The 27,071-nt window shown below is 40.7% G+C and overlaps 1 protein-coding gene across 3 annotated transcripts; it reads right to left on the bottom strand.

Moving 5' to 3' along the window:
- Window positions 1-642: 642 nt before the first annotated feature.
- Window positions 643-22,519, bottom strand: LOC135484059 (cilia- and flagella-associated protein 70-like). 3 transcript variants are annotated; one of them, XM_064765147.1, is made up of 25 exons: window positions 22,451-22,519; window positions 20,277-20,356; window positions 19,967-20,153; window positions 19,253-19,351; window positions 18,940-19,022; window positions 18,226-18,402; window positions 17,733-17,860; window positions 17,215-17,364; window positions 16,731-16,815; window positions 14,987-15,056; window positions 14,719-14,780; window positions 14,327-14,464; window positions 13,399-13,461; window positions 10,528-10,691; window positions 9,788-9,910; window positions 9,131-9,335; window positions 8,029-8,348; window positions 6,942-7,057; window positions 6,264-6,509; window positions 5,583-5,914; window positions 4,889-5,041; window positions 3,747-3,908; window positions 3,340-3,429; window positions 2,276-2,425; window positions 643-1,603 (listed from the first exon to the last, which is right to left on the bottom strand). In XM_064765147.1, exons 2-25 carry the CDS (start codon window positions 20,349-20,351, stop codon window positions 1,523-1,525), a joined length of 3,459 nt encoding a protein of 1,152 aa, XP_064621217.1. In that variant the 5' UTR covers window positions 20,352-20,356; window positions 22,451-22,519; the 3' UTR covers window positions 643-1,522. The 3 variants fall into 3 exon arrangements, with proteins under 3 accessions (XP_064621217.1, XP_064621218.1, XP_064621220.1); XM_064765148.1 differs by lacking the exon at window positions 13,399-13,461 and adding an exon at window positions 11,597-11,626; XM_064765150.1 differs by lacking the exon at window positions 13,399-13,461.
- Window positions 22,520-27,071: the final 4,552 nt, after the last annotated feature.

Raw genomic sequence — 27,071 nt, 5'->3', positions numbered from 1 at the left:
GATAAGCCTATGGACAAGCTGTCACAACCATGCATAGTCAAAACTGGTCTCCTGATGTCCCCAGCCCTATTGATATCCATGGAGGATGGATTTGTCTTGGTGGAGATACTTGGCAGTGATATCCATGTAGAACGGATTTTGTGCAAAGAGGATGGAATATGCAGCCCAAGATTAAGCTCTATCAAAAAGGCTCAAAGGGACTGGGGTAGTGTACGACGAATGTTTCAGGGTCAGTGTCCAGAAAGTGGCTTTTGGTCCACATTGTGGCTTTGTTTGATCTTTGCCTCATTACCATAACTCCACCTGAAAGTCTCCAGAAAAAATAAAGTGATGCAGTACCCCAGGTGGGCTTGCATTATTTGACTTAGGGATATCTCCACCAGCATGGAATCAGTCCATCGTCCAAGGGTCTCAATTAACCCTTTCAAAATCTACGTCCTGGACACTTCTCTTCTTTTCTGAAGGGCGGAGGAGTTTGTAGATTGGTAAATTCCTGGCTATGAGAGTCGACTGGTGACTTACAGGTAAAAAATTACGTCTCCAAGATTGAAAAGTGGCCACTGATCTTCTCAAGATTACGACATCAAAACGTCTTTTCAGAAGAAGCAGTGAGTGCAGGAACCAAAAAGTTGAAAACAGGCATAACTCAAATATGTGATTTATTCAAAAATAAAAGTTTACACAAATAATTTATTGATTAAAGATGGACGGTTTGTACTCAATTCAAAATGATGGAACTATCTGAAGTGAAAGCACCCCCCCTTCCTAATCAACCTGTTAAAGATTGAATGTTCAATCTGATAAGATTGATACAGTAAGCTACTGTACACATTAAACAGATACTAATTGACATTAGACTGACCACTGTCTTCAAATTCCATTATGTACATGTATACATGTATTATAAATTATTTACAAAATATGACTGACTAATATTTACATACATCTTGGACGGACTAACATAATAAAGGATGGAATCAGTATCATTTAAATTTTAAAGGTAGCATCTTATAAATAAAGACAATTTTTTCTGTCTTTCTTGAAGTGTCTCTAAAAGGATGATTGGAAATGAAGTTCAAGTTACTGAATAACAAAATTCCTTTTGCTTTCCTAGTCAATTTTTAACTCATCCCACCAATTGACAACAAAGTTGATCTGTGCACAGTGAATCACAGCCAAGAGATCAAGCTGACATAGTTTAGACTCAGCAGAGCCTTGCATAATATCACAACAGGTTGTTCGAAAGAAGCCTAAGTACTCATCATTGGGTGATATGAATAAAGACTAGTAAATGCCTTTTATCAAAACATGTACATTTACACAAGACATTTTGGTATTAAAGGAACTAAAGTAAAATCATCAACTAACAGTAGTCTTTAGTCATATCGCTCATTGACTTTCCCTGCTATAGATTTGGAACTGCTTTATATCAACAAGGACTTTGAGAGATCATGCCAAGGGTGCAAATATGTTTAGGTGGCCACAACCCAGTCCTCAGCAAAGCTAATGTTCATTCAGTAACTCATAGCTGTGGATTTCCAAAACCAACTTCCTCTTGCACTCGCTGGATTTCATTCAGCAGGTCTTCATCTTGGAGGTTCAACTGAAAATCAGGAGAAAATGGCTTTTATTACTATTTTTGACATGATACCCTTGCGCTGCACTGTCAATTTCTGTCGCATCCATTAGCCTTATACACCTTTCCAGAAATGGGGCGCTGATGCTTTCCCCAGTACCCCATTGAAATAGTGAAGTCATAAGGGGAAACTAGTCCTTATGGTGGAGGGACAAAGGAGATAGTCATGGTTGACCAACACACTTGAATGCCTTTCATGACGGACAAGGGGGAAAAAGTTAGTTCCAATGCAAGCCACCAATTTCGGGAAGCATGTATAACTGGATTTACCTCAGATACAGGGCTGCTTAGTGCCCCCATTTTGACCTAGCATACTTAAGATAATTATGACTAGTGGGTTTGAAATACTGTCAGTGCTTTTTACCAACCAAGCTCGGTCTTCTTTTTCTTCTTCTGCATTCTCAATATCTGTCTCAAAGCACTTCAAAACCACATGCCAGTCATTATTATTGGTCTCTACAGAGGCACGAGTTGGTTAAACAGCGCTCACTGTGGCTCAATTTGTGAATGACAGAGCGTCGAGCAGACCAGAGTTTACAAAACTCATGGTCTTATAGTGAGAGTCAAACAACTTAAGAAGTACATCAAGGCACTTCACCAGTTATTTCAGATTTAAGGACACCATAAAACTGCCCTCACCTTGAGAGCATACTTGTATGCCTGCTCAGCCTCCAGCTCCCTGCTTGTCTTGAGACATACGAGCGAGAGATAGCTCCACACTTCAGGGTCGTAGTTATTCAAGATGTTGGCCTCTGAGAGAGCGTCTTCAGCCTCTGATAACTCATCAAGCTGGAAAACAAGAACACCAATCAGAATCGAGTGCAGATGCATCAAATAGCTTGACCTGATCTGTAAAGAATGCGGCCCAACTTTAAGGAATAAGTGAAACTGCTTATTTCCAGACTGACTTCTGCTCTTTAAGGGTAACTCGTGTCAAATTTCACCATATAATGTTTTAGCTGTTTTTGATAAATGACTATGTCACTTTCTCATAAATCGGTAAGGTTTTCGAACCGAAATGCACATTTTCTAGAAACTGATGGTTTAATCCCACCCGGATGGCTCGCTTCGATGCCGTTTTCGTTGATGACGTCACAACATGAACATTTTCGCGGTCGCAGTGGTTTACATTCAGCGATTTTATAATAAATCGAATCAAAAATGGAAAATTTGAGCTTTACATTTGTGATCAACAATTAAAAACGGACGCATTTCCGCAAAGTTGTAAATCACATCATAGTATCACTTTAAGTCATGTTACCTCCTGGTTTACCTAACATTTATATAACAACTTGTGAAGCTATCACTGATGCTGTGGTGTGATAGGTTAATAACAAGAGGCTGAGACTTTGATAGTCTGCTTATACCAGCAATGCCATTGAGCAAGTTCCTTCCAACCTGCAGGGAGTATGAATAAGTTAATGAGCTGGCAGACGTCAATGAATCAAAAACAAGAATGAAGGATGGACAAGCTCACCCTGTAGCATGATGCAATTTCAACTCCTACCCACTTGCAGGATGTATGTACCGGTAAACGATTACAAGCTGGCAGACGTCAATGAATCAAAAACAAGAATGAAGGATGGACAAGCTCACCCTGTAGCATGATGCAATTCCAACTCCTACCCACTTGCAGGATGTATGTAAACGATTACAAGCTGGCAGACGTCAATGAATAGAGAATGGAGAATGACCAAGCTTACCCTGTAGCATGCAATTCCCACTCCTAACCAAGACACACACGACGGAGAATTCTTACAGGCCATAAGGAATGTATTTTTGGCTTCTTGGAACTGAAATGGAGAGAGATATGCGGATTGATTTCTGCGAGTGAAACATTAAAAACAAGAACCGCCCAATAAAAACTCCAAGCATACATCAAAATGACGGTTTTACTCTTGCAATACAGGGTACAAAACACCGCCAAGCCAATATTTTCTATTTTTGAGGAATTTTTGTTTCCAATTAGTATCTCTATATGTCCTTATGTGTTCAGTCAAAACTTCAAAACAAGCAAAGCCTAAAAACAAGACTTTACAGTTATTGACCACCAGGCCAGTATCAAAGTCCCCTGACACATAGGCTGTTGTCTACCTAGTCTAACTCTTACCTTGGTTTCATGTAAGTAGATTGAAGCAAGTCTCAGATATATGGAATGCATCTCCGTTGCGTCACTCAGGAAGGAAAGGGTCCTCTCATAGCAATCCTTTGCATTGGTCGTGTCACCGAGCATGTACTTGACATGACCCATGATCGACCATGCATCCGCATTCTAAAAACATAATACAGAAATTATGTTAGTACCTCTCCCCACAAGTATTTTGCGCTCGGCTGAAATTTCATTACTGCCACTGTGACAACTGGTGTAGAGGGCCTGGTCTAGCATAGAGAGGGCAAAATTTTTGGCTGCAGTTGGGCTGTCAATAAAATTCACTACACAATCTCTGCTGTCTCCCTCCTTTTCCTGACCAAAAACCGAAAACGTGTCTGTTCTGCTCATTTGGAAATCACTCTCGAGTGCTATTGCATCACATTCAGTACAGGTTTTTCTCAGGGTAGGGTGATAAGTTTTGCCACTGTGCAACAAAAGGCAGGGTGGTCAGCAGCCACCCTACCTTGCTGTAGAATTTGGTAACGATTTTCTCTATAGAGCCACCCTACCATAATTGCGGTTAGTTGCTCCCTATCAGTTCAACCCCTGACAAAATTTCTGAATGAATTTATAGGGTCGAATTAGAAGTTATTATTATATTATTTTTTTCCGTTGCTTTTTTTACCCGTTGTCTTTTTTACCTAGATTGTTGCTTTTTTCCATTGCTTTTTTACCTGTTGTCTTTTTTTCCGTTGTCTTTTTTACCCGTTGTCTTTTTACCCGTTGTCTTTTTTACCGTTGCTTTTTTACCTGTTGTCTTTTTTACCTAGATTGTTGCTTTTTTTCCGTTGCTTTTTTTACCTGTTTTTTTTTTTCCGTTGTCTTTTTACCTGTTGTCTTTTTACCCGTTGTCTTTTTTACCGTTGCTTTTTTACCTGTTGTCTTTTTTTCCGTTGCCTTTTTTACCGTTGCCTTTTTACCGGGCTTTTTTTCCATTGCTTTTTTTACCGCATACCGACCATACCGCTCCAAGGTAAGGTGGTAGCTACCAAGGCAGGACAGGATGCCCTGACAAATGGCCTTGTGGCGAACACAGCAGTAATGTTTTGATCAAAATGTTAACTTCTAAGTCTTCCACCAACGAGAGGAACCATACGTACCTGGTAGTCAAGCTGCAAAGCCTCATTCAACGAATCCTCAGCATCCTCAAACTCTTTCTTTTGTAACTTCAGCCTGGCAAATGCGATGTGATAGGCAGCTGTAGGCCCACCCATTGGGTCCAGCAACTCATGGGCTAGGGCACGCTCAGTGAACTGAAACCAGAACATTTTGAGGGCTGTTAGTTTGGACTTTCAGAGATCATACAATCAAAGATACCTTTCACGTTTCTCTCAGGACGTTGCTTCAGAAGGATTGGAGTATTACACCCAATGATAAATAACGGTCCCCTGTGAGGAAAAATGAAACATAGCTCATCAAAAGATGATCGAACATTCTCTTAATATTTATAATACAGCAGAACCCCTCCACAGAGGACGTTCTCAAGACGTCTCGAATACAGAGATTAAACTGTATACAAAATGACCCATTGGTACCAAAAGTCTCTGTTCCAAACTGAGAGGGTGCCTTGCTAACAGAGGTGTAATGTCTGCCAAGGGATATTCAACTGCACTTGATTTCCCCCTAATTAATATTTATGGGCATCTTGACCCCTGGGTTTTGAGATCACTAAGTCACTCACCCAGGGATCCAACAGTGGTGACTCAAACGCACGAGAGTCAGGATGAGACAAGGGTAAACTGTGATGACTTCCTCATTCAAAGCAATGAACAATGAACAATGAAATGAACTTACCGGCATAGCCTTGACTTCCAATAAAAACTCAACAGCTTGCATAAAGATGGATTGAGTTGGCACCGGCGTGGGCTCCCTGACAGCTGGCTCCTCCTCCACCTCAGGCTGAGGCGTCACACTCACACTCCTGGTACCCTTTTCTTTACTACCCGGACGGATGGAATTGACGCTGTCATTGCTACGTGTCCGTGCACCGAGACCTCCACCGACCTTTTTCGTGTTGGACGGTTTCTTATCCGAGCCTGGTTTGCTACCGGGGTTAGGACTTTTCGACTTATCAGCACTGGTGGAACTTCCTGGCGTGGCTGCATTGTTCTTGATCTCAACACCCTCTGATAAGGATAAGAAAAAGGATTTTCATAAGCACCGAAATACATTTGTTAAACCATGAGAGATGGATTACACACAGGGCGTCAGCAAAAATGATCAACACCATTTGACATCTAACCAGATTCCTCCATTTGTTTTCAATTCAAATTCATCCCTGTGTGGCAAGACTGTTCTTTTATTTGTAAACACCAATACAAATTTTCATTACTGACCAAAGTCTTTAAAATTTCACTGCTCGAGGAGGAAAATATTATTTTAGGAAATACCTATTTTTGAATGGTGAAGGCCCCAGCACCAGGGATGAAGAGGACTAAGTAAGTAAGGAAGTATTTTTGAATATGTGGGTCCTACCTTTGTGACTTTCTGATGTAGTATCGTCCCTTGGTGACCTGTCCATCTCCTCCTGATCTCCGATGCTCTCTGCATCTTTAGCAGCCTCCTCCTGCGGAGTATCCGGCTTCTCTTCTTTCGGTTCCACCACAGGCGCAGGCCGGTTAGCCTTGGCTAAAGCGGCTGCTGCTGCTACATTTAGCTTGTTAGCCTCCAGGAAGGCCATCTCAGCACCAATGTCATTGCCGATACCATCGTAAAATAAACCTGGAGAAGATGTCGAGAACTTTGAATTTAGTTTTGCTTATTATAACGTAGGGAAGAAGATTAATTTCACAATATCGGCATCATTGAGAGTATGTCCTGCCATTTGAAGGCCTATGCTGTTTGTTAAAAATTTGAAATTTGTAATTGAATTTGAAAATTGCGTAAATATGAAATGAATATAAATTTCAACACCGTCATTGTGTACACAGATAGACAAATTACTATAAACACTCAATTTCAGCAAATCTGCATGCACGATAAATGCACTACGGCATTGTGCAAAACTGCATTTCTATTTTCCTAAGCCACCAGTAAATACGAACAGCGTGCCCCTTTAAAAGTTTACCTGGGATAGGGCTGTAAATTATTTACTGATTGGAAAGTTTCTTGAATGCTTTTCAAATTGAACATCACTCGTCATGTTAAACTTACCTAGCATCGTCAGAGCTAAAATGCTTTTTGAGTCGACTCTTGTGGCGCATTCAAAAAACGTCTCTGCTGCTTCATGCTTCTCCGCCATGGCACAAACAACACCATACAGAAGTAATCTGAAATAACAAATGCAAATTAGAATGAGGACCTTGTTTCACCAGTTTGAAGACTTCCAATCAGTCAGTCTCCGTGAGCTATACATGCTTCCCGAAATTGGTGGCTTGCATTGGAACTAACTTTTCCCCCCTTGTCCGTCATTAAAGGCATTCAAGTGTGTTGGTCAACCATGACTATCTCCTTTGTCCCTCCACCATAAGGCCTAGTTTCCCCTTATGACATCACTATTTTGGACACTCAGCGCCCCATTTCTGGAAAGGTGCATACGTTTTGGGTTCAAAGGCTGATATCAACTGTGATTGTGTTCATCATCTGACTTATCCCCTCTAAATTGGGGAAAATTTTGTTTGTCAGTGATTTTCCCCTGAACTCTTCGGCAGATCTCCACAAAACTAGTATGAAGGTATGTCAAATTACGTCACATTCTCTGCTGCTCGAGTCATGGAGTAAATTCTACGTCATGACGTCATTACCTCTCCGCCACAAGCCTTGAAAACATAGGCACCGCAGAGAGTGTCCTCCTGAAAAATTGCCACAAGCAAATCCCCCAGCAATTGAAAAATTACCACAAGCAAATCCCCAGCAATTGACAAGTCAGTTGACTAATACATTGAAATAAGTTTTGGGTTCAAAGGCTGATATCAACTGTGGTTGTGTTCATCATCTGACTCAAACCCTCTAAATTGGGGAAAATTTTGTTTGTCAGTGATTTTCTCCTGAACTCTTCGGCAGATCTCCACAAAACCTGGTATGTAGGTATGTCAAATTACGTCACATTCTCTGCTGCTCGAGTCATGGAGTAAATTCTACGTCATGACGTCATTATCTCTCCGCCACGAGCCTTGAAAACATAGGCACCGCAGAGAGTGTCCTCCTGAAAAATTGCCACAAGCAAATCCCCCAGCAATTGACAAGTCAGTTGACTAATACTTTGAAATAACCCCAGTCTATCCTTAACCAACCTACTCACCCATTTAAATGTTTCTGATCAATTGCAACACACTCCTTGAAGCATTCCTCAGCCTTCGTCAAGTCGTTGATGTACAAGCTAAATGTACCATAGTCAAACCAATGTTCGGGGTCATTCCTATTCCGAGCGATCCTCTCTTTATAATATTTCGTTGCCCATTCAAAGTTCTCATTGACTTCTGCCTCGCGAGCAAAATGTTTGAGTTGTGCGGAGTCTGTGAGGGGTTCAGGTACGGGAGTCTGATCTTCTAGGGAGAGGACTTTGCCCAGGGCTACATGCATCTGGTCGACAAGGTAGACATACAGCTCACTCAAGAATGCCTGGAATAGGAAATTACAAAAATCATCACTGGGTTCTCCACAGGGTTTTCTCAAGGGTAAGACGAGGTAGGCGCCAGCAACTTAAAGTGATACTATGATGTGATTTACAACTTTGCGGAAATACGTCCGTCTTTAATTGTTGATCACAAAATGTAAAGCTCAAATTTTCAATTTTTGATTAGATTTATTATAAAATCGCTGAATGTAAACCACCGCGACCGTGAAAATGTTCATGTTGTGACATCATCAACGAAAACGGCATCGAAGCGAGCCGTCCGGGCGGGATTAAACCATCAATTTCTAGAAAATGTGCATTTCGATTCGAAAACCTTACCGATTTATGAGAAAGTGACGTAGTCATTTGTCAAAAACAGCTAAAACATTATATGGTGAAATTTGAAACGAGTTACCCTTTAATGTAAAGTGACCCTTTAGAAACCCTTTACAAAAATAAAATTCGAGAGCAAGGTAGGGTGGCTTTTCCAAAGTAGGGTGGTATTAAGCTGCCAAGGTAGGGTGGGATGCCCTGACAAAAAAACCTTGTGAAGAACCCAGTATTAGAAACCTTCCCTACGTACTAGGATGCACCTGAAGTGGGACAACATTGCCCTGTCACATTAGTCTAGACAACACCCTAACTAGAAGAAGAGCTGCTTCAAACCACAAAAGTTTTCCTCACAAAGACATTGACATTGTAATCAAAATCATACAAAAATGTATCTAATGTTAGAAATATCTGCATAAAATGGTGATCACAACAGTCAACACAAAATTATATTCACCTGCAGCTGATCTTTATCCTCAAAGTTTGTTGTCTTCAAGTATTTTTCTCTGACGATCTTGACTACAGCATTCTTGAGTTGTTCTTTGAAGGCAAAGTATTTGCCCGATTGGTTTAATTCGAAGATTAACTTCTGCCGCCTGGCTTCCATGGCTTTGGCATCCTGGGACATGTCACCCTGACGTAACTCTTCGCCGTAGAGGTCTCTGAATAATGAAATAGTCAACATTTAAATTTTGTTCTTGACAGGGAGGTATCAATTTCTGCTCTTTAAGGGCAGAGACACCAAATTTGTCTAATTTATGGATTCGAATAAAGCTTGACAGTTCAGTGAGGCATTTCGGAGATTTAAAATTTGCCTTTCCAGTGAAATTGTTACAAAATATTCATCCATCTATAGCTTGAATTGAATGTTTGCCCAGCCATAAACTCTTTGCTGCTAATTGTGACCCGACACAGCAAAACCAGGCGCATGTCGCTCTGAGCCTGGCAGGTTGAGATGGACTGTTTGTTCATTTCTCTGTTTTCTGCCTTTTGTGAAATATGAGCACATCAATTTCTCTTCCATTATCTCCTGGTGTCATTTAGGCTCATCTTCTGTCCGACAAGCGCCTGGGTCACAATTAAGGTGAAAAGAAATATATGTAGCAATTCTCACCTGAATTCATCCAGTACCAGGCTTGCCACTGATCCAATCTGTGAATGGTATTCCTCCACTGACTTCTGAGCTCCGTTCGTCCTCTTGGGGAACAACGGCCGAGGTGGGATGTACTCAGCTACTCTGAAATGAGTCGAATGAAAAATCTGTATTGACGATTTCGACCACACATACTCTCATAAATGTCCAATTGAAAATATTGCCCTTCCCACAAATGGACCGGAGACAAAGTTGAACTCGTCACTTGAGACACAAGAGTCGCAAAAGATTAATAACACACGTTTGACTCCGAGATTGTTGTAGAAATTCATAGTCCAGCTGGGTTTGAAAAGGATAAAAGTACAGTGGAACCTCCCTTAGCAGACACCATGCTATTAACTTAAGGGACGCCCTCTCTATTCAACGCCACAACTGACAGATGTCGGAACATCAAAGGCTGTGCCCACTAGTCGGCCATTTTGTTGCTCCACAACAACTCCACTTGTGGTTTTGATCAGGACAGCGGCAAATTACAAATTGCAAATTTCACAACCACATACAACATCTTTCATGATAAAAACTCAAATAAAACTGAGAGCAGAAGATATGTACCTCAAAATATCTTACTTTTTTGCGAGTTTCTCTGGTGACTCTTGGGCACCAAGCGACGAATACTGTTAGACGGATTTAAATTACAATATACGACTTGTTCTAAAAATTATCAAACCAAATAAAACAGAGTGTATCTCAAAATATCTTACTTTCTGGCGAGTTCCTCTGGTGGTCTCTTGGGCACCAAGGGACGAGTTAGGCAGATCTCAATTACGATATATGATTTGTTCTCAACGTATTGCTGTCCCTCCACGTTGACAGGTGCCTGGTCCGCTTCTGATCCGGTGTCGGTTGGTTTCAGCATGGCAGATGCCTGGAAGAAAGAAGGGAATATGATGAAAGAGTTATCAAGTTGCAAATGAACTCGGCACCACTGTGTCATCCTGAACCTCAGGCCAACACTCGGCACTAACGACCAACGTTATGTAACGTGTGCAAGGATACGACTGACTTTGGTTTTCCAGGATGCAGAGGCATCTTGGAAATATCTGTGGCAGGGATTTTGAGGTGTGGATGCGATGATGTCAAAGATTTGTCATGTGTCCTCTCACGAGAAAAAATACAAATAATGAAACTAGATGAAACATCCATACTATAACTCCAGGCCTACTGTCTCCATAATTTGTAACACAAAAAATATCACCAGGCATCATGGAAGGAGAAGATTAATGGGAACATGGCTAAATTCATGGGCGGAGTGCGACAGATTTTAAAAATTTCTACCCCGATGAAATACTGTGCCATTAGAACTAAATACTAGAGGGTTGCCTCGAGATATTATAATGGATGTGTATCACTACATATCTGTCCCAGCAAGTCATCAACTTCAGCTTGATCACGACACCACCCTTAACCCAACAATTGTTTTTCCATTGATACCAAAAAACCAATATGTCAAATTTTGTGTAAATGATCCAGACACCACTTCTATGTCCAGCACAAAACAAGGATGCAGGGTGCAGACTCTGGACCTATGATCTATTCTAAGGTGACACATATCTACTGTAAACAGTGAATTTTTTTGCAAACATTTTATTTTCGTGATTTTCGCGAATGCACCATCGAACGCAAACTTAAAATGTTCGAAAATAAATTCAAAATACTGTCAAATAAATGTTGACAGTAAAAAACAATATTTTATCCATTGCAAAGTGAAAATGAGCAAATTTGCCAATTTTAGCATCGCAAAAATGTCATGGTCTACAGTGTCGTACCAACCTCCTCGCCCTTCTCTTTATCACCCTTGCTCTAAAGAAAGGTCAGAAAGGAAGAACAAATAAATAGAATAGAAATAAACGAGGTCGAAGCTTTTAAGGAACTGAATAGGAGATATCGGATAAAAGCTGAAATGAAACGGGATAAAATAACAGTTTATGTGTAAAGCTGAGAACAGGTGACTGCAGTACCTCATGAGTAATGGATGGTGAAATGGTCCAACCTGACCATGAAAGCCCTGGCTTTATGCATATTATGTTCTCAATTAAACTGGATGGGCAATTATCAAAGCAAATCAAAACAAGTGAATCAAAGAAAGAGGATTTATTTGCATCCAATGTCGAAGAAACAATCTTTTTTTCCAACTCTCAGACTCTCTGGAAAACCATATTATAAATACATGTAAGAGTGTTTTGAGAATTGACACAACAAGCTGCATTACACTTCCGACACAAAACAGATTTATACAACGTCCAAAGCAAGGATAAATGGTCAAGCAAGCATGGTCCATGGAGCACAGCTGATTGAGTCATAAAATGGACAGATCTAGATATTAAAATTATGATGATATTAAAGATATTGAAGATATTCGAATTCCGAAATGTTCAGCAAAAAAGATTGGGCAGACTGACTCATCGGAGTAAAGCGCATCACAGACAGATTCACCAAAGGAATTTTAATTTAACTGACACTGGGACAACAAAAAAATATGCATTTATAAGGTTATAAATGAGGTAGGATCTAATGCATTACATCAAGATTATCGTGGTATTATATGTAATGATACTCCTGGTTCCATGTAAGTCTCATGGTCTGGTCGTATGTGAACCAGATATTAGGCTGTGAGCCAAATCCAAAACTCTGTCTTTGTGACAACATTTCAAGTGCACAGCGAAAATGCTTTAATTATGATACATTAGGTGATCACATCACATAACAAAAAAGTTCCCACAAAAATATTTGCACATTAACCGGATATATTGACAATAATCACAAGAATATCTCAAACACCTGTTGTTTTAGTTCACCTACTGCCTCCTAGGTAGCAAAAACCTGTTCCATTCAATGCTGCCACCTAGTATGAATTCATAAACTAACAGTTCCTTTCACTTAATAAGCTCAGTTGACCGAATTTTTTTTGGTTCCCTATGTCAAAATATCTGGTTTTGGAGCAACTATTTTTGTCAGTTAGTTTGTGATGTTGGCACCTTACTTAATATCACAATAACCAGGTAATAGCTTATTTGCTCTTCCCCCGAAATGTTGTCACAAATTCAAAAATTAAGTGCCTTTTTTGATTCGGCCCACAGCCAATATTATTGTACAGACATCCCCATGTATATCCGTGGAAAAGTGGGACTTTCTGTTGACAACATTCACCAAACATTACCTCCAAACAACCGACTTGACTGAAACAGACGACAAATAGACCGAATCTTATTCAACCATACCTTACTGGACAGTTGACGCCAACTCTGTTTACGACTTTGACAATCTCTCTGTTTCAATTATCATTATAATCATTAGCTTACGACCGTCTGCAATGTGCAATTCTAATCTCAATTTGATTCAGTCGTGGATACCCTGACTACACTCCTGAGGTTGAGGATTTCATGCACATCAATGGGGTTCATCTAATCAGGATTACCGATAATGTGATGCACCACAGGATGAGGGAGGGAAAGACGGCAAATACTCAGAAAATCATTCCAAAACTAATAAAATGCAAAATAAAGTCTCGAATCAAAAATAATATTAAATTAACGAAGCACTGTACAATTCTGCATGTAGTTAAAATGTCTTACCAGTACGACTTTAGAGGGCGCTGGGACATTCGCAAAAGACACTTGTCTTCCCAAAGTCATTGCCTGTTGGTTAGATGTTACGAAACACAGTGTTGAAGGTGGGTACGAATGTATGACTCATACATTCGTACCCACCTTCAATACTATGAGTAGGCCCATATCAATTCAACAGTTAGGTTCACCGGTCTTTAACCCTTTCAGTGACAACTGGTTTGTGGTCGGATAAGGCCTTGGGTCACCGTGTGCCAACTACGACCCCAGTCATTCTGGACAAATGACTGACTAACATCGTTGAAGGCAAAAAATCCAGATTCCAGCATTTGACGAGAACAACTGAGAGAATTTTAGCAAAGAATCCAATTTTTTGTGTACTCAATTTTCTCCAAAAGATCGAGAATAAGATGTACATGTACTACAACTGCATCTATCTAAATTAGCAGTAGGCACACATTCGTAGGAGGCAGATGGGACAGATTAAGTTTTGATACGTCGCTAATAGGTGCCTCTATAATCTTCCAGTAAGTTATCTTGAGACCATCAATAATTTTGGGCGCTATGAGTCTGACTCTCATCACCCCTCTTTAATAAGTACTTTTAATTAGTAATAACACATCAACCAAAAGCGCAGTCTAACTCATATAGATTTATACTATTGCGATGTAATGCAAATGTATAGCTGACTGAAGTTTACAACCAGTTATGATAGAAAATTGTGTGGGTGCAGGAAAAAAATTATCAATTCAAAAATAAGCCAAATTCTGATAAAAAATGGTTAGTGATATGGGATGAATCCGAAATCGACATTTATTGATTATTGAGAAGAAAAATGAGATGGCCTGAATAAAATTGGGAAACATTTGTCTAATTAGTCTTTGGACACTCAGATATTCTCTGAGACAAATTATATTCCTCCCGTTTGTATACTTACTCCTTTCTTAGCTTCCTTTCCAGGTTTGTCTCCACCTTTTCCTTCCCCTTTCTTTGGGAATGGCGAGTTGGCGCTACGACTCATCATGCCACTAGCGATCCTTGCAGCCTCCTCCGCTAGGGTGCCCTTCCTCTTTGTCTGAAATGTACAAGAACAGCTTCAAAACATGTTGCGATTGTTTGGAGGGACACATTTTCAGATGCGCGACACAAAAGTATAATTCTTTCAAACACTATAATAATCGACATACAGTTATCTGCTGGACAGGAACCAAAAACTAATTTGAAATTTGACTATGCTTAAAACTTTGCGCCATCTCCAATTATTCATTTTAACGAGATGGAAATACCAGATTTTCTTTGAGCTACGGTAAGCTTTTTACAGCCACTAACCTTCTCAAAGACGTCATTTTCATTGAAAGCTGCAACTTTGTACGCTCCACGGATGCGCTTAACTGAAAAGACAATTTATAAGTTCATCATTTACTGACCTTGAATATTACACCTATAAACTACCAGGGAGCTCCTTATTTTTTCGGGCTATCTGTTTCTTTGACTCCTACATTTGCAACTAGGTGGTAGGATGACTTTTTTAAACAACATTATCAAAGAAATTACTAATGATGCTAAATTCATTTTTATTGTAGCCAAGCGTACGCACCTCCGGGGTAAAGTAGTGGAGCCATGTTAACGTATGCCACTCCATGGAAGCTGATGCCATTATCGTCATCCTGAAATCAAAAAAAATATCTATGTCAATACCACTACCAGATTGCAAAATCATTACCCGGTAATTTGGACGCTTTCAATTGATATAAATACTGATTTCAGACAGTCATAATGCCTGTAATTTCAGGAGAAAGGAAAGCATGAAAGATAAAGGGCCTATCAAAAACTTTGAACTTTAAGTTTAACTTCAGAATCAGATGCAGGTCCATCCGGAGCAGAATTCTGGGGGCTAACCACCATATGTCTGACCCCCTTCCCTATGTCCTACAGGTGAATCTCACCCCTTGGAGTTCATTTTCGCCCCTCAACATTGAAAACACTTCCAAATTAGATGAAATTACAGCAGAAATAAAATGAGGAATTCCCTTTCTAAGTAGATGCTTAGGAGACATCTGAGTCTTACTGCAGGCAATGTACATACTGGAAATTAACATTGGATATAGATCGTCGCTACAGAGACGATTGCCTGCAAAAGGATTAACTTCTCTTTGTATACAGAACCTAGCTATTCCATCTATGCAACCCACAAGAAAGACAGGACGACCTATCACTGATCAATTGAAGGAAAGACAACTATTGGTCAGACTAGTGGTATGTTTCTAGAGGTGTGTTTCTAAAAGTGTATCTGACTTGTCAACTACACAAGAAATCTCCAACGTGTGGGTCTAACTCTCAAGTGCTTTTTACATATGTGGATAGATCAGCAAGCAAAGTAGAGCTCATTTAACCAATACACTCCCATCTTCCCAATTGGACTCTTCCAGTGGTTTACCAAGAGAAGTCTGTACAACAGAGAAATGGGGGTGAAAAGGTTAACGGTGAAGAGCAGGCAAATTCTCAGCTACACTCTGACGAGGTCAGAGGTCAGAGTGTAGACTGGCTGAGTAGGCCAAGTAGGTTGGCTGGCTGGCTGAGTGCAGGCTGTACAAGACAAGAGTTCAGATAGTTCAGGGTTGTGTACAGCTCCTTCAGACAAGGGGGTGGCCCCCTTCCTGTCCATGACAACCACATACAACAAGTGCCTAACGAAAACATGGGGTGATATGAATAAAGACTAGTAAATGATTTTACTTCGTTTTGTACAGAAAGGCCTAGTGTAAATGTACATGGGGTTTTCAGTAAAAGCAATTGCTAATCTTTATTCATATCACCCATGGACTCAGCAATGAGTTTCATAGCACTAGCATTAGATGTTCCTGTTATCCCAGCCTATTAGAGCAAGGCGGTACATCACATGGCCGAGAAACGACAGAGAAGAACACTTTTAGGCAGAGCAATCTATCAAATCACAGTCGAACACAATACAGACCCATCTCTCCAAGGTGCACAAAATGAAAAGTTAATCATGCAAGTCAGGACATGTTAGTAATGACAGAACATCAGGATATATTTGATTTGGGTGAGAATGTTTTGCTGCCACAGTTGTGAAATATATGCAAGAAATATACATGCATACATCCGACTGATGGACCAGTGATGTACATGCAGTGCAAGCGATAATAGAAGCAAAATGACTGAAAGGGTCCTATTTTGAAATATATTTTTTATGAAGTAAGACAGAGCAGAAACAAATAATTTGTGACATAACTTTTTCACGTTCTTCGAGTGACTTAGTAGACAAAAATGTTTAAAATGTTTTTGTCGTTAAATTTTGATCGCCGAGTTAAGATTCTCACCTTCTTGCCCTTGCCACCAGTCGGAGCTGCAATCCTCATCACCTCAACTGGCCAGTACCTGTTCTTGGCAATCTTGTCTTGGAGGCTGAAAGCACAAAGATGAAATAATGTAGCGTTACATATCGTTCAACAACTGATAGCTTTTGTACAAAAACCACCAGATGATTGCCTCTAGATTTGACGTCAAATATTATGGGTGCATATTTTTAATTACTTTTTCAAGTCACACATCGGTAAGGAAGATGGGCAATGTCCTGACCCCCATTCAAACTCGGAAGCAATTACCCTCCCACATGTGCCATCACCAGCGGATGTGGGGTTTCCTGTAAGGTGAGCCAAGACGTTGAAACAACCTGACGGCTTCCAAGTTCCATCTCGAACTTAGAGTGACAGTCAGGATAGTGCACACCTCCTTAATATCATTTAGCACCCAAACCAACCATTTCCAAAGACCCCTTTGCTTATTCGGTGAATGAATGAATACCTTTTGCAAGCTGCTGGTTCGAAGTGGCTTCTCCTCTCCGAGTTCCATACCAATCGATTTTTCTCCTGCTCAGCAACGGCCCGATGATCTCTGTCCTCCTTGGCTCTGTAATCACCATCTTCATCTTCAATATGGTCGCTGGAGATGAAACTGAAACAAAACAAAACCTTTTCAATTTTCAATGTTAAGATAAACTAATGTAGAGGTATGCTGTTCGTTTACATTATATTTACTGTTGGTCCAACTATATCAATTTCGTATTTCAAATACCAGGCAGTGCCAATAGTCAGTCAGGCTTGTGTGATATCTGTATACAATTGGTGCGTGTATCAATTTTCCCGATCGCTACATGATAATTAAGCATAAGTGTGGACTCAGTTTGTCATATGCCAATACTACATGTACTACAAGGTAGGTGTATTGTTTCAATCATCTCAAATCTGGCAAAAACAGCAAGTTTTATCTGGTGCTGGCGCGGCACTGTCGTGTGTCATTTGCATGGAAAAGGGCATACTCACCTATCAGGCATAAGCGTTGCATTTCCTTGTGCAGACCCGGGCATCAACCATTTCTTCTGTTTTGTAGGTGGCTCCTTCTCAGCTGATGGCTTCAACACACCGTTCGGGAAGACGATGGTGTTCTCTTTCTGTAAGAGGAAAGAACTAGAAATTTTGTGTTTCTTTTCTAGCGTGATTGAGAGACTATATGTATGAAAAACGTCGCATATTTCCAAATTTCCAGTTTATTGGTCTATCAAAGGCCTAGGCCATTTGTTAAAAATTTAAAATTTAATTTGAAGATTTCAAATTGTGTAAAAGTACTGAATATAAATTTTAATTATGCCGTTGTGTAGACACATACACCAATATTATAGACACCAAACTTCAGCTAATTTGTATGCATTTCAACTGCACTACGACAGTGTGCATAATTGCATTTATTTTTTCCTGAACTAGTAAATACTATTATGGTGTCCCCTAAAATATCTAGTGTATTGGTCTTCCAACATACCTCAGCAGTGATTGGTATAGGCAGGGAGACAGTGTACATATGCTGGGCACCGGTCAGCTGCCAGGACTCCGGTGGTGCATACAGTGACTCGAGAGTCAGTGTCATTAGGTTACATTCCTCCAGTTGGGCCTCTGTGAGTAAGGGATCGTTGACCGAGATGCTCACGTCAACTTCAGCCTGAAAGAAAAAGGAAGGATCAATAGACATGATACAAAGTGCCTCAAACGTGGAGAGAAAATTACTTCTTTATAACACAACAGAGGGAAAGTTTACCTGATTAATTAATAGTCTCGATTATTTTTAGACTGTGGCCATCTTTTGGTCTTGGAGTTACATTCCAACAGATTTTGACAGTACTTGGCAGAAGTGATTTACAAATATACACAATTTGATGCATTTTCTGCCAGACATCATGTTCTAAACTTGCAGTTGCATGCATAGCAAGAAATGGCCAGGTCACCAATGGATATTCTACCCGACATTTGCCCGATCCCATGTAGGAGTTGAGGCAGAATGCTAGACCCAGTACAAACTGATGGCCTAGCTCAGGGCAGGATAAGCTTGGTCTAGTTAAAGCTTTTGGTCACATGCTGCGTTGTCGACTGATGATGATGTCTCTTCCTCTTACAAGACATAGTTACTGCAGAGTCAGAGATAAGCTTATGACATGTCATGCTCATTAGAACACTGACTCAAATGATAGAATTTACTCACAATTGGTAGGTCTGGAGATGCATTTTCTAATGGTGATCCTGAGAGGGGATGAACTTGTAGGGTGTATTTGTGCTTCACAGCCCCTATAAAAATATAGCAAGGTTTTAAAAATAAGTCTTAGAGCATAATTTACAAAACCCACAAGAATTTTAGATAAAATACCAAACAGATTTTACAAAATTAACCATTAAGAAATTAAACTATGGATTATGGCTTTAAAATAGATTTTGGCATTATAATATTCCTTTTGGTTAAAAAAGATAATGCATAATTATACGACTAGGGCATGCAACGTTATTTTTTGCTTACTTACCTTTTACCAATGGCAACAGATCGAAGGTACATTGGCCCAAAATCACTGTCTTCTCCTCTTTCTGCTTTTTCTCTTTGGGTAAAACTTCTGTTATTGTCACTAGAAATAAAATGAAATGACTTTCAAAATGAATAGCAAAATAATGATAGCTGTAACAGATTTAGTTCTGGTAGATTTTTTTCTCTCTCATGATATGAGATTTATGATAGTTTGTTAAATGCTATGTTAAAACACTGTAGTAACTGCTGAACTTTTATCAAAAATATATCCTATTTTTCCCCTCCAACAGGGATCTTCATCTTCATCTTCATCCTTACAATGATCAGGTTCCTTTCGGGACGTAATTGATCATATGGTGCTGTGTGCATTCGGAGCGAAGTGGTCCGACTTTGAGAGATAGAGTCCACGCAAGCTACTCATGTTTCTCACTTGGTGGGGTCTAAGCTTGCCCTGGCATAGACACCAGGTACAAGGAACCTCGGTTTTGAGTCTCATTCGAAGGACTGTGAAGAGCCAGGAATTTTAGTTCCTTGAAAGCCACGCCGGTTCATCCAGACATACGATCTTGGGTTCTCCCCGGGATCGAACCCGGGCCCTATTGCGTGGTGGCCAGCAGTGTAAACCACTAGGCCATGAGGCTCCCCAATATGGAATATGTGAATGAAGACAAAGAGATTACCTGTGTTTAACTGAGTGTTAAAATAGTCTACTTACATACAACAGGTTTACAGGCTAGTTCATCCAAAGCCAAAGGATCTTCAAAGGTGCAGTTAATATTTGTCTGATAGTTGTATTCTGCGGGGACTTCGGGAGAACATTCAACTTTTGGCGACTCTCCCAAAGTCTTCTCGCCAAATTCTACCCTGACAACTGCCTGGATGTTGTCACCCTTGGAACCTCTCTGAAATAACAGAATAAGAAATTAACTTGAAAGATGATTTCAAATGTTTTGACTGAATTGGGGCACATGGAGGATGAAGACGTAATATCTGAATATTCATTCTAACTGTATTCCTCAACTTACCAGATTTCTTGCTCTTATGACAGTGATGTTGATGGGCTCAGGTGCCCTCACTTGCTGTGGCTCTGGATCAGCCATTCTGCCTGAAATCCAGAAAAAATTGTTGTAAAGTCATATCATGTTACTGAGAGTAACAAACAGAAGAAAATTATGCTGGAGTTGAATGCAGATGTAGAACTTAAAGGGAAGCTATGGGAATAAATTGATGCAGCAAAATCAAATATTTTTTTAAACAAATACATGCCAAGTTACATGACAAACAAATACTCTACACCAAGGATATGATGAATATTCCTAGATAGTGCAGAAAATTGCATTTGATAAGCAGTTTGCGGGGGTAGCCATGTTTGTTCAAATCTCCCGGGTGAATGACGTCATGGATGCAGTGGGGTTTTTCATCAAGGCGAGTACTACTCGTTTCCACTAAGTTTCCAGACCTTTTTCTGCCCTGGTACCTTGGCTCAAACGCATAGGGAACTAGACCTGCTCGTTCTTCTGCTGATGGACGGTTGTAATCGAAGGATTCATCGCCGGACGTCGACGAAGAACCCGAAGAACTGTCATCTGTCATTCCAAGCATTCGCCATTGTTCGAACAGCTGATTGTCACAATGGCTGCATCCATGACGTCATTGGCTCTCCGTTTGGAGGAGAGACCAGATTAAAATCCACCAAGATGGCAGCATACTTGATTCATAAATAAGCAATTAAAATCATCCATTTCACTCATTAATGTTTGTTTATTTATAAAACCGAGAGCCACAGTTGTTTTTAAGAATACGCAGTTTACGTAGATGTTAAGGTTGTAACTGTTGGTCGAATAATAATAATAATAATAATAATATATGAGTTCTTATATAGCGCATTTCCAGGTTCCCTGCTCAATGCGCTTTTGGGACTACATTATTATCATCCCGGTCTCCACAGAAATCAATCTGGGGTTTCAATGAGCAGCTACTGAGCGCTCAATTGAACTCGACCAGTAGGAAGTTTCTAAGTGGCGACTCAGCCGGGAATCGAACCCACGACCTTCTGGTTATGAGACCGGCTCTCTGCCATTTGCGCCACCGCGCTTCCCATAGCTTCCCTTTAAAGCCAAAGGCAAAGGAGAGTCAAAGCAGAGGAACTATCCGCTCAGGCCCTTAATAGCCTAGCGCCAGACCTGGAACTACATCTCTATAATTTCTATGGCGATGATCCTGCATGGGCAACATGCTTTAAACAAAGGAAACATTATTTGCGTCGTTGGCAGCCGTTTCCTCCAAGGCTCCATGATTAAGGGGCACAGCTGTAAGCGATCTAATTGTTGATCTTGGCTGTGTCCCTGGCCGTTATTTCCACTGTTAAAAATCTCGTACATGTACTTTAATCATTATGTTGGCCAAATAAATTACAAATTACAAATTACGACCTAACATTGTCAACACTAACAAGTCCTCTGGCCCACCACCCATCAATCAAATTCCATGGCCATCCATGCAGCCAATCTATTCCCTGTTTTTAAATGAAACGTGTCAATATTTTACTATGACTGTATGATGGTTGAGACATGTATGTGCATCACCATGAAAATCACACTTTCTCTATGGACAGTTTCGACAAAGACAAATCAAAGTCCAAACAAAACCAATGGGCAAATTCAGAACAAGTCATGCCAGAAGGCCTGAGCCGAGACAGATTTGATTCGGAAGATGCCATAATCCGCAAGCCACTTGTCTTTGACCCCCTTTTTCAAGGGGAAACGCATGACCATGATGACTGGGGGACGACTCAGTGTCAAAAACACAATTTCTTGAAACTGTCTCCCATCCAATTCCAAGTCCATGACATGATGACCAAGACAGAGAATAGATAGACCAAGTCCAAGACACGCGGGTGCCTGGTTTCCGTTTGGCGTACTGTAAACCTGGCCTAGCTATGATGCAGATGTAGCTAAGCTGTGTGTGGCTGTACGTACGACTCAACACTTCAACGCAGATCACACTACACTAATTACAGTCAATGCATCAGATCATGTGCATTGTCCATTGGTCTGGATTCATTTGAAAATTTCAGTTTTGACATTTCAAATGACTAAATACGTCGAACAAAGGGTAATTTACAACACTCAGCTTCATTTAGAATAGACCTAGTGTGCAAAAAGGTAATGAAAAAATGTTTGTTTTAAAAATTATTTACCAGAATATCGTTTTTAAGGGCAATCTATCTCTGTAATGAGATGAAAATATTGCAGACCATAAAATTGGTAACTAAGGAAATGTCGCTTTCGCATGCGCAGAACAGCGGGCACCTGTTTCCGCTGGGTGTGTATAAAAAGAAGAACTGAAAACGGCACCGCGACGTTTCGCGGGCTTTGTGAAGCGGGAAATTCAAATCGCATGATCGCGTGGACCTGCGCTGGAGTGAGTACACTGTATCTATAAATACCTTTAGATGCCTTCATACATACATGAATAGTTGTCTAAAGTAATAGGCTGTTGCAAATTAAAGTATCGTGCTTTTATCAACATGATCAGTTGTTAAAAAGAGGCGCCTTTTTGCGAGTATATAATATGAGGAGAGTGAGACAAATTTAGAGCTCCTCAAACAAGGCATTTTGTAGCCATGGCACTAATGCGGCGATTGATTGCGATGATTTAACCAATGCAATTCATTTAAATTTACATCGGCAGCCGCTTTTTCAACAATCGTATGAATAGGATGCGCCTTTGAATTTCTCTCCACAGGCCAAAAAAATCTAATTCATTTCTTATTCATGCGAACTGCGAGGATCTTGCCAAGTCATTACTTTCATCTGTTTGAAAATCAAGACGGCAACCATTTGTGAATCCCGTGGGCATTTAGATGGAAATACACTAACGAAATGTGGTCGGGGATCAATCCACGAAGATTAAGAACCCGCGGTGCATTCATAGGAAAACACTAAGGGCAAGCGGTAATATTCGTGAGTGGATATGTCAGTGAAGAGAAGCCACATCACTCATCAGCTACTACAGACTATAGCTGCGATTTCTCTCGCCTAGATGGCAACGTCGGTCACAGGTAAAACCCGATAGACCGACAGCTGTGTTCCAGAACACAATACACTCACCAGAAGTAGTCCAAAAAAAGTTAAAGAAAAGCAAACGGGGCAAGCGTGACTTTGAATATCATTGGAATATTGAATAAGCTTATACATGAAAGGTCTCGGCAAACTAGCAGAAGAGCTGTTGTGTGCCGATTTTATGTAAATGTTTGATATTGCACAATACTGTTCAAACATCAGTTCACACAGACGGGACTGGGCCCCACTGCAGCCACAACATTTATCCCGCACCCCGAGCACTTGCGCAGTCATCAATTACCGTGTCTTTCTCCAGTTAGCATCAATAATGTGTATCTTGAATCATCAAAGATAAATTCAACGCATCCGAGAGTTTGGGCAATTGAATTTCACGGCGTGACGGACGCTTAGATGGTTGGTAAAGATGTTTAACTAGCGTAGGATTAGTGGTATCGAGTGTTTATAATGAGTTTGGCAGCAAATTATGAGTGGTTGGCATGCGTCATGATGGTTTACTGCGTCATGAAGACGACGCCATCAGTGATGATGTTCAGGAGTTTCTATTAGCCTGATGTTGTATGTTGACTATCAGACATGGTGTTAAAGAGTTTAATCTTATCCTGGAGTTGTATGTTGGCTTACAAATAATACGCGTATGGTGTTCAGGAGTTGATCTCATCCTGGAGTTGTGTGTTGGCTATCAAATACGTGTAGGCCTATAAAATAGTGTTCACGAGTTGATCTGAACAGAAGTACTTTTACACAATGTATATAATCTGACGTCATTGGCACTTTGGCACAACTCCATGTTACATGTAAGAACTAACATTGGCTCGGGACTGAGACACTTTAGGCTCCCCGATGGGGAAACCTCTGCCGTTTAATTGATTTCAATTTGGACGATGACCCAGTTCAGTGGAGGTTGACTTGGTCACATAGACAATCACTGGCCCATGGCACAGATCAAAACAATCACACAGTATATGTTCAACATAAGAAAACAAGCAGGAAAAATATCGTTACAAGATGGGTTTATTTTGTTCAGGCGGAGTTAGAAAAATAAAGGTAAACGAGAGACAAACAGAAAAGCATCGAGGTTTCCAGTCGCGCGTATTAAACTTGCATCCACAGCAAATCAGTGAGTACCAAGGAAGCGTCTGCTACAACTGAAATCGATTAAGCTTGAAAAAAGAATTTTCTGCCCGGATTTTCTGTTTATCGGAATGCAGCAAGCAGTCGACCTTGACATTCCTGTGATAGGAGAGATGACTCGTCCTCCCCGAGGCTCATCCAGTGAGATTAGAGAGTGATTGGGAGCTAGTTCAATAACCCAGTCTAATTCTGTGCTTGCCTCAAGCGTGAGCTGCCTGTGATACCGCACATCAAGGCTCCAGCCACCTTGTTTATTAATGCCTGGGTTCTATGATGAAGAGAACCTGTTGAGTTGGTGAAAAATGCTGAAAAAAGCTCATTGAAGAAAATATACAAGTAATAAATATGTTTACCGCTACTAATCGCATGATAGAAAGTGGATCTGGAGGTAAAGTTTTTCCATGCAGATCGAGTATACCAGGTCAAACTGCTGGAGGAGCTCGTGGATTCTCAGTGGGCCAATGGAGAGTTGGCGCGCATCTTTTAGAGATGGCCGAATATCTATTGATATGCGCGTCAGTGGTTAACCTGCAGTCAATGGTGACTGCAGCATCGACAAGCAAACTGACATAATAGTGTTGGTATCGATCTTGTAATCTTCGGAAATGCAAAATTATTACAACTTGGAAACTATTTTAATGACATGAACCATCTGATCCGTTGATGAACCGAGAAAAATAATAAAAACCGACAGGTAATGACAAGATTAATAAAGACCATGAGTATATAAAATCACGCCAAGGATAGACTATGCCGAGTACGAGTGTACAAGTTCTTTTTCACTGTTCGTATAGGTTGCAGACGAACTGCTGTCAGGTATTGGTAATTGGTTAGAGCAGACGACTACAAGTTGGGCTGATGAAGAGCGAAAGGCGAGTATCACGTGTTCACACATAGACCCACGTGATCACAGCGTTTCGGGTTCAGACTGTGGCCAGATGTCTTTGGTTTCAACGTCTTGGTTTTCTTGCTGCAAGATGCCTTCGGTTCTCACGTTGCCACCTGACCTCGCGCTGTTATAGCAAGTTATAGGCTACCATCTTTTACCATCTGGATGGTAGACTAGACTAGTACCAATGGGATACTTAAAAAAAAAACTGTTCGGCGAATACACTTGCTGCATTCGTTAAGGTTTAGGTGATTCATATTTGCCATCTGACCTCGAACATCATCTGGTGGAACAGATTGGAGAAGCACTCTCAACCTGCGCTTCCCACCGCGCTGATTACAGGAATGCTGATAAAGCATTCTCCCCAGAGAGCCAATTCTGGTTATCAAAACTAATGAGCTCAGAGATACCATTCTCTATTCGTGGTCAGAGAAATGGGTTTACCAGAAAAATGGCTATATACCATGTTGGATTCTACTGTGTCTTTTCCAGACTTTATGACTTGGACAATTCTCCCGAAATGCAACATCACGCATGCACCCAAAACCCGATTTGACCACATTTCTTTGTGACATAATATACAACCAGTTACAGCGACACCAGCAGAGAATACATGTCGAGATACCTCTCACGTCCTGGAGATAGAATACGGTAATGAGGTAATTTTTGCGCACCCCTGATCTCCCGAAGGCATCCTTCACAGCCGGCTGCGGAAAATTCAATTGCGTGCCGTGTCATTGCTCATAGTCCACGAAACATGGCCTTCAATCTTCTAGCAGGTTGCATGACACATGGCATAATCCTTCGGGGTCATCCCTTAACAAATTAACGGGTGAATAAGCTATTAAAAATGGATGATATGGAATGCTGTGTCCTTAAATGATGACTTATAGCTGCATACCGGATCTGGTTGATGCGGCAATATTACAGCATTGAATGTCGTTAAAAGCGCCAAATGACAAGGATGCACCTTGCGATGGTGTGGTAGGAACGATAAAGTGCCGTTTCGCCGAATCCAGGCGCTGGTGGTTGCGGGAGGACTTTCTGACAAGTGCGACCAAAATGCAGGTATTGGCGCAACTCTAAGATCACTGTTTGTAGATGTAAAGCCTATGAATGATAAGATGCTACCAATTTGCAGACTATACTTGAATAACGTTGAACGTACCGAGGCAACGTAACAGAAATGTATTTTGTTATGCACATTTACCTTATCATTTCCTACTACGAACCAATTAATCAACAGAAGTGATGTCAGCGTGGATGTTCTTCGCAGACGAAAAGCATTGGTTTCCATGGGAAGAGGAAGAGATGGTGACATCCCTGACAGTGTCAATGATGAAACCATCCACGTATATTGCAGTTACTTGTCTAAAGGTGTGAGATACGATTGTGACTTCCGGTGTAACATCTGTGGTTGTTTCCCATGTGTCAGTGTTTCCAAACAATAGGCAGCTAGAGAGACCACGACTTTTCAATAGGGGGATACACAGAAAAACTTGTCAATCTATTTTTGAGCGTTCCCAAACAATGAGGGGAAACACTCAAAAACAGAAACACTCAAAAACATTACACCGGCACCGTTGGCAAGGAAAGAAGCCTCATTTGTTTCTATCGTAGGACGCCAGAAGCCGGTTAGTTGCATGAACAACTCTCTGATTGCATAGTTAATGGTGATGGCAAACTTATTAATCAATATTATTGACACTGGAAAA

The sequence above is a fragment of the Lineus longissimus genome, chromosome 3 (assembly GCF_910592395.1).
Source record: "Lineus longissimus chromosome 3, tnLinLong1.2, whole genome shotgun sequence".
NCBI classification, from domain to species: domain Eukaryota; kingdom Metazoa; phylum Nemertea; class Pilidiophora; order Heteronemertea; family Lineidae; genus Lineus; species Lineus longissimus.
This window is presented reverse-complemented; position numbering and strand designations above follow the sequence as displayed.